The following is a 13,886-nucleotide window of genomic DNA, read 5'->3' on the forward strand; positions in this document are numbered from 1 at the left end:
GCACTGTCTTCATTCAGTTGGTCAGTGTGCTGCTTGGATGTGGTGAAATATTTCAGTGACAGTGTATTTGTGTAAAGTCAACCGTGCCGAAAGTAGCCAGCTCCAAATCATCTCTGATTCATCAGGGTCAATCCAAATGAAGAGGTCCAATAAAAATTAAATTGGTTGCTTGACCATTTTTAAATATTTTCATTTTTTTATATGTGATTACCCTATAATTGAGAAGTTCAAACAGTTTTTTAAAAAATTTTACCTTTCACCTTTACTGAATGACAGCCATTTTCATTTGTAAGCATGCGACAATCTTTCAGTTTAGAGACATTAGCAAAAATATGAATATCTCTGCACTGGGTTAAGTTACAACATTGCAATTGACATGATTGCTTTTAGAAAAGTGTCCTCTACAACACTGTCTATTACACAAAATACCCTAAATTCAAAAATAACCAGTCAAAATGACCTCCAAAGTTTGGTATCCAAATTGTTAAAAATCCACTTTTTAGGCCCAAAAATAACAAACAAGGAGTGATTTATGAGAGTCTATTTTTTTCCTATAATTAAATATCATACACTGCTAGCCTCATATACAGCAAGAACACTTATATATGTTTCCTTAATTTTATATGAAGGTAGTATCTGTTCCCGAAAGAACAGATACCATTGATGACCGTGCAGCTTCTCTAGAATGAAATGATAGTTAAATCAACACCCTAGCTGCAAACAGGCATTGTATACATCATTGGGGACATGTTGAAAATGTGTGCCCTGACCGGGACTCGAACCGGGATCTCCTGCTTATATGGCAGACGCTCTATCCATCTGAGCCACCGAGGGCACAGGGGATAGTGCACCTGCTGGGACTTATCCCTTGCACGTTCCCCGTGAGACCCACATTCTCAACATGTCCACAACAGATACTTCATATACAGTTAAAATATGGCTACCCGGCCACTGACCTTCTGGTGCAAATGCACACAATATGCCCCAACTCGTACGGGACTTGATAGATTAAGCTGCCGCGAGTATTGAGTGTGATGGGCAAACATCTATTAGGCACACTACGAATGCAGTGGTGTGGACATGTTGGGAATGTGGGTTTCATCGGGAGATTGCAAGGGATAAGTCCCTGTAGATGCACTATCCTTTGTGCCCTCTTTTTCAGATGGATAGACCGCCTGCCATGTAAGCAAGAGATCCCGGGTTCGAGTCCCGGTCGGGGAACGCATTTTCACCATGTCTCCAACGATGTATATCAATGCCTGTTTGCAGCTAGGGTGTCGATTTAATTATCATTTTGTTTCCTTAATTGCTTATGAATTTTTGAAATTTGAAAATTTTCATTTTTTTGTAAAGTTTGGGGTTAGTTATAACAGGTGGGACTGAATATAAAAATACGATTTTTGAACAGTTTTTACACCTATATAATAGCAATGTACTGTAAAGATCTCAACATTGATATCTGACTGTGAACAAAGATATGAATTTTTGAAAACGAGGAGATAATTCACATTACTCTACAACTGATCTTATGGCTGTTGCCTATTCATGTGTGATAGTGGCAGGATATAAACAATTATCATTGAAGTAAGGTACTGAATTATATACAAAAAGTGGAAACATCACTGAAATAACATTTATATTATTCTGACATACTTAAATCAAATATTTTCAATTAACATCCTTCAAGATGCAACTGTTCCTAAAACTGGTGATGAATGTTAAGAACACTTATTTGTTCAGACAGCTTCTGTAATATAGAATAAGACCTCCCAGTTGCTGTGGTAAGTTCAAGCACTGAAAGTCTCCTTAAAACATTTTCCATTGGTGTCCAAACTTAGATTTCTTGAATGATGTTCTTGGGCCAGCAGAGTGGTAAAAATGCACATAAACATCAGTTTTCCAAACTTATTCTTTCAACCTCTGCAAGCCACCACTGTCCATCATACACACATGCCACTATGTCATTCAACATTAAAGATAGAGATGTAATTTTACTGACACAATGATCCTCATAAATTTCGGTTTCTGATGTTACATAGCACTGAACTACGTTTACTGCAGTGCCAAGGAATTTAAGGAAATGCCTTGTTCCTTTTATTGCTATACAGTTTTCAAATCTGGTTTTAAGTGTTTTCATATGCAGAACCACTTCTTCTTTCTTGATCAGAAAATAGGTAATGCCTTTAATATTATCCTTGCAAAAGACATACATGTCCTGTTCTGTGAGAATTTGGTCTGTGGTTAGTCTTTGGAGGCTGGCTTTACTTACTTCACGTTTTGTTGTACCTCCTGCCCCATCAAATGCATTTTTACCATGACAAGATGCAAAAAAGTGCCATTCAGCCTCCAACCCAAAGTCTATTTTGTGGTTGCACAGATTTGAAAACTTATTTTTGTTGTTATACTGACTACCACTTCCATTTAGAAAGTATATCAGCTTCTCAACCTTGGGAAAATTTTTGTTTATGTAACTTATTACATACTTTTGAAACAATGATATGAATATAATAGAGGGAAACATTCCACATGGGAAAAAATATATATAAAAAAACAAAGATGCTGTGACTTACCACATGAGAAAGCGCTGGTAGACAGACACAATAAAAAAACACACAAACACACACACAAATTTCAAGCTTTCACAACCCAAGGTTGCTTCATCAGGAAAGAGGGAAAGACTAAAGGATGTGGGTTTTAAGGGAGAGGGTAAGGAGTCATTCCAATCCCGGGAGCGGAAAGACTTACCTTAGGGGGGAAAAAAGGACAGGTGTACACACACACACACACACACACACACACACACACACACACACACATACACACACACACACACACACACACACACAAAATCCGTCCGCACATATACAGACACAGCATTTACACATGTCTGCCTGTGTCTGTATATGTTTCCGGTGATATCCGCCAGAATCTAATTTGATAACAGATCAGCATGTTTTGGTCAGCCACTGTGTTGATATAGAATCCAGCCTGTTTTCTGAAACCAGTAGGGGACCTGAGATATGGCAAACCACCAGCCATGTACATATTGTGTGCAGGCAGAATTGTAGGAGGCAGTATTTTCCAACAGCAATATCAAATTATCTTTTGCTATGACCATTCTTTATCATTTTCATTTTTCTGATTTTATGCTTCTGCCACTTCAAATCTGTCTGTGACATATTTTATAGAGTGGAATAGAAAATACCATCATTATTAATCCTCTGAAAGTTTCTTCTTTATGATTCAATAATATCGTTTAGTTTTGATTCCCAAGAAACATGTAGCAAAACAAGTACTTTATTTGACACTATTTCTCCAGTGGCCCGAGCTTTTTCTATTTCTTGTTTTGTTTTGTCCTCTTACCTTTCAATTCTTGAAGAACATTTTTTCTTCTCCTCTTCATTTACCATTTGTTTTCCAGACAGTTCCATTTGCCGTATCAAACAGTGTTTCCACCATCCTGTTTTAATAATACACCACTGTGATATCCAGGCATATAGGAAGGTGATTGCAGACAGTATTCCTTTGGGGTTTGGACAATAGTGAATCAAGTAACTAAATGTGTGATAAAAAATAAAATACTATACCATTACCCTATAAATTATCAATTTTGTTATAAAATATGATAACAGTACACTGTATGTAACAAAGTTGTGAAAACTATCATAAAAACTTATCTATATGGGAGCCACAAAAATGAGAAGTTTCCTATTATTTGGTTTCTACACAGTTGAGCTGCAGAACTTTTACAAATAAGAAAAGAAGAAATAAGACTAGGATTACTTAAAGTCCAGCTGACAGTGAGGTCAATAGAGAGCAGAACACAAAGAAGGATTGGACAAGGAAATTGGATGTGTCCTTGCCAAAGAAACCATCATAGAATTTGCCTTAACTGATTTAGTGAAACCACAGAAAACCTAAATCTAGACAGCAAGACATATATCAAACCCTACTCCTCCCAAATGTGCCTTAATGATTATAGAACTTTGCACATTTATTCAGAATTATGGAAGAATGACGATTCCATATATTGTTTCAAATTTGTCACCTGAGGGAATGTAACATTAGAATACAATGTTACACAGACAAGAAAATTACACGCAAATTTCAATCGAACTGCAGTACCACAATGAACTCATTTTTGTCTCCCCTTAGGTACGTCAGCCTAAATCTCTTGTGCAGCTAAGATAAGCAAACAATTTATCCCTTGTTACGATCCTAAAACAGATAAGTCACTTGCCATGCATGCAAGAGGTGTGAGCATTTAAGGCCATGTCTTAGCTAAGACTAATCCATAAGCTTCGAGTAAAGAAAATGTATGCAAGAGAATTTGCAGATGCTGGTAATGGTCAAGATTTGTGCTGAATAACTGAAGTTTTATTACTGTTCTCTGCATGTTCAGGAACACATCTTATCTACAACACATGGAGACAAGCAATGAAACATCACAAGCCATCACTGCTTACAATGACTGTGAAAAACATATGCTTCAGAAGAGCTGACATTTACAAGATCTTGACTAATTACAATTTAGCGTGCTAGCACACAGTAAAAATGGGAAAAACCGTTTAAAATGTATGTATGGTTATTTGGCTATGATTTGAACACTGATTCACAGCATTATACGTTGTGATTTTAAGCTGTTTACTCAAGAGTCCACAATGTATAATAAAGCCAGTCAAGAATATTGATTTATGTGAAGAAAACTGTTATGGAATTAATGCAGTCTTTCATTGGAAATTAAGTATATTCTGGATAACAATAATTAAATATAAATACTGCAAATGAGTTGGGTGTAGGCTAATAATCGAGACAATTAACATGGTTGTTTACAATGGAAACTGTAGTTAAGTAACTATTGAAGACTAATAGCAAAATTTTAGAACCCACAGTGACTTTCCAAATCAAATTAATGTATGTGTACTTCAGGGTTTTTTGAAGTAAAATGTTTCATTCTAATTCTGGGATCTTCACAAGCAACGATTACTTACAAGATGAATGCCCACTAGGAAAACTTTTACGTCCCTCCCAGACTACACTCTCATCTCCTGTGCACTCTAGATCAGGGTTAACTTCTCCATCTGGAAAGCAGCGCCAGAAAAAGTCAGGTCGCGGTCGTCCTAAAATATACAAATTGATGTAGCATTTTTACCAAATCATTTTATTTTAGTAGTACAATAAGGTAAAAAAACAGGTTGAGTGAAAAACTTTGAGCTCTTTATCTGTTCTCATTAAAATCTATTGCGAAATTACTTACCAACAATTAGTTTTATCATGTTAGTGAGTGCACCATTTAGGGAAAGCCCTAAAGTCAAACTCAGAACTGCCTGACAAACATCAATTTTGTCCCTCTGGAGTAGGAACATGGCAAATATGACAGCTGCTGGTGTAATGAAAACCAGGGGCTGTAAGAAGATTGATTCTTGAACACCACATTACAGAAGAGATGAGCTGATTTAAAGTGCATACAGACAATAGTGCTTACCCATAACATAACAACAGGAACATAGCTCTCACTTCTGGGATTTTTATACAACCATAATTCATCAGGGTGTATCTTCCTTGAAAAGGGTTTTGCACCTTCCAGTTCACTGTAAAGCAGAGGAAAATAATTTATTCCTTTCTCTCTTTATATAACACTACAAAAAAAAAAAACATTTGTTAATTTCTCTCTCTCTCTCTCTCTCTCTCTCTCTCTCTCTCTCTCTCTCTCTCTCTCACACACACACACACACACACACACACACAATCACTGCAGTTCATCCACATCCTTATATAATACCCTCACAAACATGTCAAAAATAAAATATACTAATGTGAGCAGTATTTATTAGTGACAACGAGATTCTGGAAGATATACTCCACAATTACTTACCTTTACAAGAACTGTGCATATATAGGGTATTTCAAGAGAGGTGTGGTATGAGGGTCATTCAATAAATAATGCCTCGGTTCTTTTTATAGCCATTAATACAGGGTGTTTCAAAAATGACCGGTATATTTGAAACGGCAATAAAAACTAAACGAGCAGCGATAGAAATACACCGTTTGTTGCAATATGCTTGGGACAACAGTACATTTTCAGGCGGACAAACTTTCGAAATTACAGTAGTTACAATTTTCAACAACAGATGGCGCTGCAAGTGATGTGAAAGATATAGAAGACAACGCAGTCTGTGGGTGCGCCATTCTGTACGTCGTCTTTCTGCTGTAAGCGTGTGCTGTTCACAATGTGCAAGTGTGCTGTAGACAACATGGTTTATTCCTTAGAACAGAGGATTTTTCTGGTGTTGAAATTCCACCGCCTAGAACACAGTGTTGTTGCAACAAGATGAAGTTTTCAACGGAGGTTTAATGTAACCAAAGGACCGAAAAGCGATACAATAAAGGATCTGTTTGAAAAATTTCAACGGACTGGGAACGTGACTGATGAACGTGCTGGAAAGGTAGGGCGACCGCGTACGGCAACCACAGAGGGCAATGCGCAGCTAGCAGGTGATCCAACAGCGGCCTCGGGTTTCCGTTCGCTGTGTTGCAGCTGCGGTCCAAATGACGCCAACGTCCACGTATCGTCTCATGCGCCAGAGTTTACACCTCTATCCATACAAAATTCAAACGCGGCAACCCCTCAGTGCCACTACCATTGCTGCACGAGAGACATTCGCTAACGATATAGTGCACAGGATTGATGACGGCGATATGCATGTGGGCAGCATTTGGTTTACTGACGAAGCTTATTTTTACCTGGACGGCTTCGTCAATAAACAGAACTGGCGCATATGGGAAACCGAAAAGCCCCATGTTGCAGTCCCATCGTCCCTGCATCCTCAAAAAGTACTGGTCTGGGCCGCCATTTCTTCCAAAGGAATCATTGGCCCATTTTTCAGATCCGAAACGATTACTGCATCACGCTATCTGGACATTCTTCGTGAATTTGTGGCAGTACAAACTGCCTTAGACGACATTGCGAACACCTCGTGGTTTATGCAAAATGGTGCCCGGCCACATCGCACGGCCGACGTCTTTAATTTCCTGAATGAATATTTCGATGATCGTGTGATTGCTTTGGGCTATCCGAAACATACAGGAGGGGGCGTGGATTGGCCTCCCTATTCGCCAGACATGAACCCCTGTGACTTCTTTCTGTGGGGACACTTGAAAGACCAGGTGTACCGCCAGAATCCAGAAACAATTGAACAGCTGAAGCAGTACATCTCATCTGCATGTGAAGCCATTCCGCCAGACACACTGTCAAAGGTTTCGGGTAATTTCATTCAGAGACTACGCCATATTATTGCTATGCATGGTGGATATGTGGAAAATATCGTACGATAGAGTTTCCCAGACCGCAGCGCCATCTGTTGTTGAAAATTGTAACTACTGTAATTTCGAAAGTTAGTTTGCCTGAAAATGTACTGTTGTCCCAAGCATATTGCAACAAATGGTGTATTTCTATCGCTGCTCGTTTAGTTTTTATTGCCGTTTCAAATATACCGGTCATTTTTGAAACACCCTGTATCTATAGGAATATGTACTATAAAGTGCTTCAAATTTGATGTTTCTTCAAATGATTCCATCAGATGGCAAAGCCATAGTAAACCATCAAATTGATATTTATACAGGACGCTCATCACAAGGAATGAGCTGCAGTTGAATTTTTGGTTGTGGAAATAGAAAGTGTGGTGAACATCCACAAACATTTTTGTTCAGTGCGTGGTAATGATATGGTTGATAGAAGTGCTGTTGGGCGATGCATAAAGAGTATTAAAAGGTCAGGATGTATAGAAATTGCAATTCATAATCGGCCACATTTGTGACATACTATCACAGCCACTGCATCCAAAATGGTGAACCATGCAGATACCATTATTTGCACTGAGCAGCACACTAAAACTTAACAATTTGCTCTACAGTTTGTGGTGATACTTGGCTGACATAAGCCTATAGAATGTGATGGGGACTACATAGAAAATTAGTGTGTAGACTATATTGATACCAAATTCTAACTCTTAATATGATTAGAGAAAAAACTGTGGGGCATTATTTATTGAATGAACCTTGTCTACATTTCAAGTATCAGTGGAGGCAATGTGAATTTAGAAAATTGGCATGGAAAACACACACTTTTTTGCCATTTGTTTTATTAATTACTTATTTTTATGATCAAGGTTTCAGGTTATTAGCCAATGTCTAGCATAAATGACAATGATGATGATGTGCATAATTGTACAGCAAAGAATTCACCGTCCTCAAATAAAATATATGTAATACCAAATATACAAAAATTATACTTTCATGATCATAGGACATTAAAATAAATAAATAACTGGCACATTGATTTATAATCAGGCATAATTTAACAAAATTTGATTGAGTCACAAGTAGCAATATCAAGAAGTGCAAAGTAACTGAAGTCTGTTTGCTCGTTCAGTAGCTATTCAGGACGATTCTGGACATAAACATGTGTTTGGTTTTCAATGGAGCAAGGTCCTAACCATTCCAAAACTGTTGAATTTGGACCAAAAATGACATTGCGTAGGCATCGCTCAGGAACAGGAATTGCCAAATGAAGACAACAATGATACAGAACTTCTAAAGAAGGTTATAACAGGTGATGAAGAATCAGTGTTTATGATGTTGAAACAAAGGCCCAATCATCCAAATGAAAACTGCCTCAAGAGACAAGACCAGAAAGATTCAACAAATTCCACCACATATGAAGGTTCTCCTCACTCGTTCCTTCGATTACACTGGGATAGTGCATCATGAGTTCCTGCCTTATAGTCGTATGGTCAGTATGGAATATTACCTGGAAAGTAAGAGCCATTTGCATGAAGCAGTCCAAAGAAAAGTACCAGAACTGTGGCAGAACCACTTGTGGAAATTGCATCATGATAATGCCCCCACTCACACCTCAATGCTCATTCACAATTTTTTTGAGAAAAAACAAAACTTTTATGTTGTCTAAGCCACCATATTCATCAGACATGGCCCCTCGCGACTTCTTTCTATTCCCATGAAAGGGTGTTGCTTTGCCACCACTGATGGTGCTGAACACCATAATGAAAAGTAAGTTCCAGAAGCGCTTCAAAGACTGGAAAAAGTGCAGGCACAAGTGTATTATATCTGAAGGAGATTACTTTGAAGTGGCAAAGGTGGTGGTGATGAATAAATTGAGATTCTTTCAGAGAAACAAAAAGTTCTCTTAATTTTTGATCACACCTCACATATTAGAAAAAGACAATAAGCTTTAAAACAGCCTCAGTTAGTTTGGACAAAACAGTTGTAAAGAGTTAGTCAACTGTCTTACAACTGTGCATAGTGTTCACAACCGTATGCATTGAATTTCTATCCACTCAAAACTTATCACTTGAAATATTCACCATTACTTTCATCTACAAACATACTTCGCAAGTCACCGAATACTATGGTGCATAGTGGATGGTATCTTATACCAACCACTATAAATCCTTTCCTGTTCCATTGCTTCCATTTGAGCCATAATTTATCTTACCTTTGTGGTCCTTAAGTGAAATGTACACTGGCGGTAATAGAATCATTCTGCAGTCAGCTTCAACAGCCAGTTCTCTAAATTTTTCAACAGTGTTCCTCAAAAAGGTTCCTCAAAAAGAGCATCACCTTCCCTTCAGGTATTCCCGTTTTTAGTTTCCAAATCATCTCTGTAAAACTTGCATGTTGAATGAACCTGTCATTTACAGATCTAGCAGTCCACCTCTGAACTGCTTGAATGCCTTCCTTTAATCAGACCTGGTGCAGATCCCAAACACTCTAGCAGTACTCAAGAATGGATTGCACTAGTGATCTACATGCAGGAGAAGAAATTTTGCCTAAGTCATCTTCTATCCTTACAGTCACTCAACGACGACACCTTCCTGTAAAGCACAGCACCATCAGCAAACGGACACAGATTGCTGCTCATCTTGTCAGCAAGACCATTTATGTATACAGGGAATAATAATAGTCCTATCATACTTCCCTGGGACACTCCTGACAATATCCTTATCTCTGATGAACACTCCCCATCATGAAAAATGTACTGGGTTCTATTACTTAAGAAGTCTTTGAGCTAATCACGTATCAGGGAACCTACTCCGTATGCTCGTAACATTGTTAACAGACTACAGTGTGGCACTGTATGAAACACTTCCCAAAAATCTATGAATAGGAGTCTGCTTGTTGCTCTTTGTTTATGACTCGCAGGATATCACGTAAGAAAAGGGCACGCTGAAATTTGCACAAGCAGTGCTTTCTAAATGTGTGCTGTTTTGTGGACAAAAGCTTTTCCATCACAAGGAAATTTATTATATTTGAACTGAGAATATGTTGAAGAATTCTGGAGTAGACCAATGTTAAGGGTACAGGTCTGTGATTTTGTGGGACTGTTCTTTTACCCTTCTTATATACCAAGAGTCACTTGCAATTTTCCCAGTCACTTCATGATTTGCACTGGGCAAGAGATTTGAAATAAATACAAGCTAAGTAAGGAGCCAATGCAGTAGAGTAATCTTTGTAAAACTAAACTGGGATTCCATCCAGACCTGGCGACTTATTAGTTTTCAACTCACAGTTGCTTCTCTGCAACAGAAACACCTATTCCTATGTCCTCCATACAGGATTCTGTGTGACGGTCAAATGATGGTATGTTTGTGCGATCTTGCTGTGTGAATGATTTCCTGAATGCAAAATTTAAGACTTCAGCTTTCCTTTTGCCATCTTCTACTACCATACCAGACTGGTAAATGAGCGACTTATTGCTTCCTCAGCACTGTCCAAATTTTGTATTTAAACCATGGAGGGCCTTTTCCATCTTTAATCCACTTACTTGACACATACTTCTTCACACCGCAATTTACTACCCATTTAAATTTTGCCCATGATTCCTCTATGTCCTTCATACTGGAACTAAATTATGTCCACATGGATTGTTAACAACTGCTTATTTGTTCTTTCTAGCAAAAATGGTCTCTTAGCCTTCTTGAGTGATTTAATAACTTTAGTAACCAGTGTCAGTATGATGACATCATGATAACTAATCCCTATCTCTGTACTGACACCACTGATACATTCAGGCCTGTTTGTAGCTACAGACCTCCATTGCATGTGGGTTGTCTAACAATCTGTTCAAGAGTTTTCTGAAAATACGTTTAAAAGTATTTCACGAAACTGCCTGTCCATACCGCCTGCAATGAATCCACAGATATCTTAGTCTATACTCAGTAAGTCAAAGTCATCTCCAACTAATACCGCGCGATCCGAGTATTTTCACACTACTGAGAGTAGACTTTCTTTGAATGACAAACTATTACAATGGAATCGGGTGGCTGGTAAAAAGTCCGATAACTAACTAAATTTCACCCAGATCTTTTTATATATGACCGTATAACTTCACAGTCACACTCACATTCGACCCCAATAGAGAGAATATTTTTGTCAATTGGAATGAACGCTCCTCCTCCTACATCCTCAATCCATCTTTCTAATATATGTTCCATGACTCGCTAAATATTTCAGAGCATTCTTCTTTGAGTTTCAGCCTGCTCGTAGTCCCAAGAGTAATATGTGTGTTACAAGTTTCGTGGAGGGCAGTAAATTTTGGAACTTTGTTAAGACTATAATTTACTGATACAATTTTGACAGCTATCCGCATTATGACTGGCGAGTGTTCATCAGAGTACCTCAAACTACAAAAACAAAAAACACACCAGTTCACTCTACAAGCACTCTGCTACCCGAGTAACTCCTTCCTTTGAGTAGTACACCACAGACCTACCAATCAAGACAAGTCCTACAATACTCCATGCCATAACACTGGTGCAGAGGTCTGCATCCAAGACTGACAAAGAGTCGATGAAGACTTTGGTTGAGACCCTCCTCTGAGCTCTAAACCAAAGAACCTCGGTCAACTCTGGGAAAAATGCTGCAAATTGTGAGCTCTGGTTGCAACCTGCCACTTCTGCTAGATATTTTTATGAACTGAGGGTGGCCTCAGAACACCAGCAACAGCCATCATTGGTGCTGGCTTAAGTCAAAACTTGCAGATGACTGAAACCTGCATAGTCAATAGCTGCAAGCAATGTCTCCTCCACATCTTAGATGAGGGCCGCTGGCAGACATACCAAGTCCACACTGACTTTCTTTCCGGCCCTCAAACCCCTCTCCCTACATGCCTGCTCAATCCCTGCTGAAGCAGTGGCCACGTGTCCACTCACAGGGCAAATTGGCGATGCTAGGTGACCAGACTACACACCAACCCTCCAACTCTAGCTTTAAAAACCACCGTTCACCATACACCGAGGGTGAATCAACAGGGTCAGGTACAATGGGAGGAGCCTTGGCAGCAGCGCTCATGGTCAAAATAAGCAACATCTGCAGTGTTCCGTGTGACATGCCAGATTCTCCACCACCACTACACCTCAAGGCAGCAGTCTAACAATGACTGATTGTAGCCAAGAGTGTTTATTTGTTCGCAAATTGCAACCAGTTCTTCCTGTGGCTGCGCACAGCATGTACACGTCCTACCAGCCTAGAATGACAACCACAGAAGCAGAGAGAAATCTAAATATGCTACTTGCTACCTTCCTGATGTGTCACCAATGGAGGCTGACTGTGTATAGCTACAGACTGTACGAATCTCTACTTTACAGTTACAAAAATGCAAGATTACACTCCCTTAACTAGAAAAACATCCACATAATTTAAGAATTAAACTACAAAGAAAACAGAGAAAAAGATAAGTATGTAACTTGCTGTTCTTCTGGTGCACAGCAGGTGAGAACTGGAGCCTGATGTCACCCTGTATAATAACTATATGCCTGTGTGCTCACTGATTAAAGACCAACTTGCACAAAAAGATTATTTTTCCCTAAATGTTTCATTTTTGAACAGTCTGAGCTCTCATGAATACTGTGCCTACAATGGAAACACCAATCTTCAGTGTTAAATATTTCTGGTATGTTCAAACACTGCTCAATATAGTAATTAATGGTAATTTAAGACTAAGAGACACAAAAATATACATTTCTCAGTTTTCTACTCTTAATGAATCACATATTTTGGCATTTGTAATATTAAATTAAGATTACAGCCTCATTAACAAATGTTCTTTGGGCATTTGTGTTGCATAGTAATTGGTCTAGTCTCTCTGTTACTGGAATGAAACACAACGAATACCATACTATTAGCTCAGGGCAAAAAAAAAAAAAAAAACAACAACAACATAATCCATAACTCTTAAAATTAGTAGTATGAAAGTGTCGTTACAGAACACTGCTTGTTCTGCAATGGCAATAATCTTATATTTACACAGAAATGACAACAATTTCAATAAACACATGCACGAAATTAAGGTTGCAATGACAGTAGCACTACCAGAGAATTGAGTTATTCACAATTGGTACCACTGTTATGTATGGTAACACGGACTGAGATGAATGAGGGGTAATAGTCATTTGTAGCATCCCGACTCTCGTTGTGAGCACTCTCATTCCGTCCCTCCACCATGCGTGAAATGCACACTGTGATACACCACCTGAATGCCAAGGGTATGAACACTGCTGCGATTCACTGCAAAATCGTGTCAGCGTATCCCGAGGAGGTTATCTCATTGCAACATATGACAAAATGGGTACAAAATTTCATTTTTGGAAGAACAGAAATTCATGAAGAAGAGAGAAGTGGATGCCCATCTGTGATGACTGATGAACTGGTGCAAAAACCTCACTAGCATATTCGTTCTCATTGCCAAGTGACCACTGCTGACCAGGACAAACTGTCCCGAAGTTTCCCAAACTGTTGTTCACGAAATTATGAGCGATCAACTAGGATATCTCAAGTCATGTGTGCAGTGGGTTCCATAGCTGTGCACG

At 38.7% G+C, this 13,886-nt stretch overlaps 1 protein-coding gene across 1 annotated transcript in view; it reads right to left on the reverse strand.

The window, feature by feature from the left end:
* Positions 1 to 13,886, reverse strand: part of LOC126187992 (phospholipid phosphatase 5) — a 62,394-nt gene that overhangs the window by 19,936 nt on the left and 28,572 nt on the right. The window contains exons 2-4 of the mRNA XM_049929403.1: positions 5,486 to 5,591; positions 5,258 to 5,405; positions 4,992 to 5,120 (exon numbers count right to left, since the gene is read on the reverse strand). Of these exons, the coding sequence (XP_049785360.1) occupies positions 4,992 to 5,120; positions 5,258 to 5,405; positions 5,486 to 5,591 (383 nt within the window). The remainder of the gene's footprint in view (positions 1 to 4,991; positions 5,121 to 5,257; positions 5,406 to 5,485; positions 5,592 to 13,886) is intronic.

Source organism: Schistocerca cancellata, chromosome 1 (genome assembly GCF_023864275.1).
Source record: "Schistocerca cancellata isolate TAMUIC-IGC-003103 chromosome 1, iqSchCanc2.1, whole genome shotgun sequence".
Lineage (NCBI taxonomy): Eukaryota > Metazoa > Arthropoda > Insecta > Orthoptera > Acrididae > Schistocerca > Schistocerca cancellata.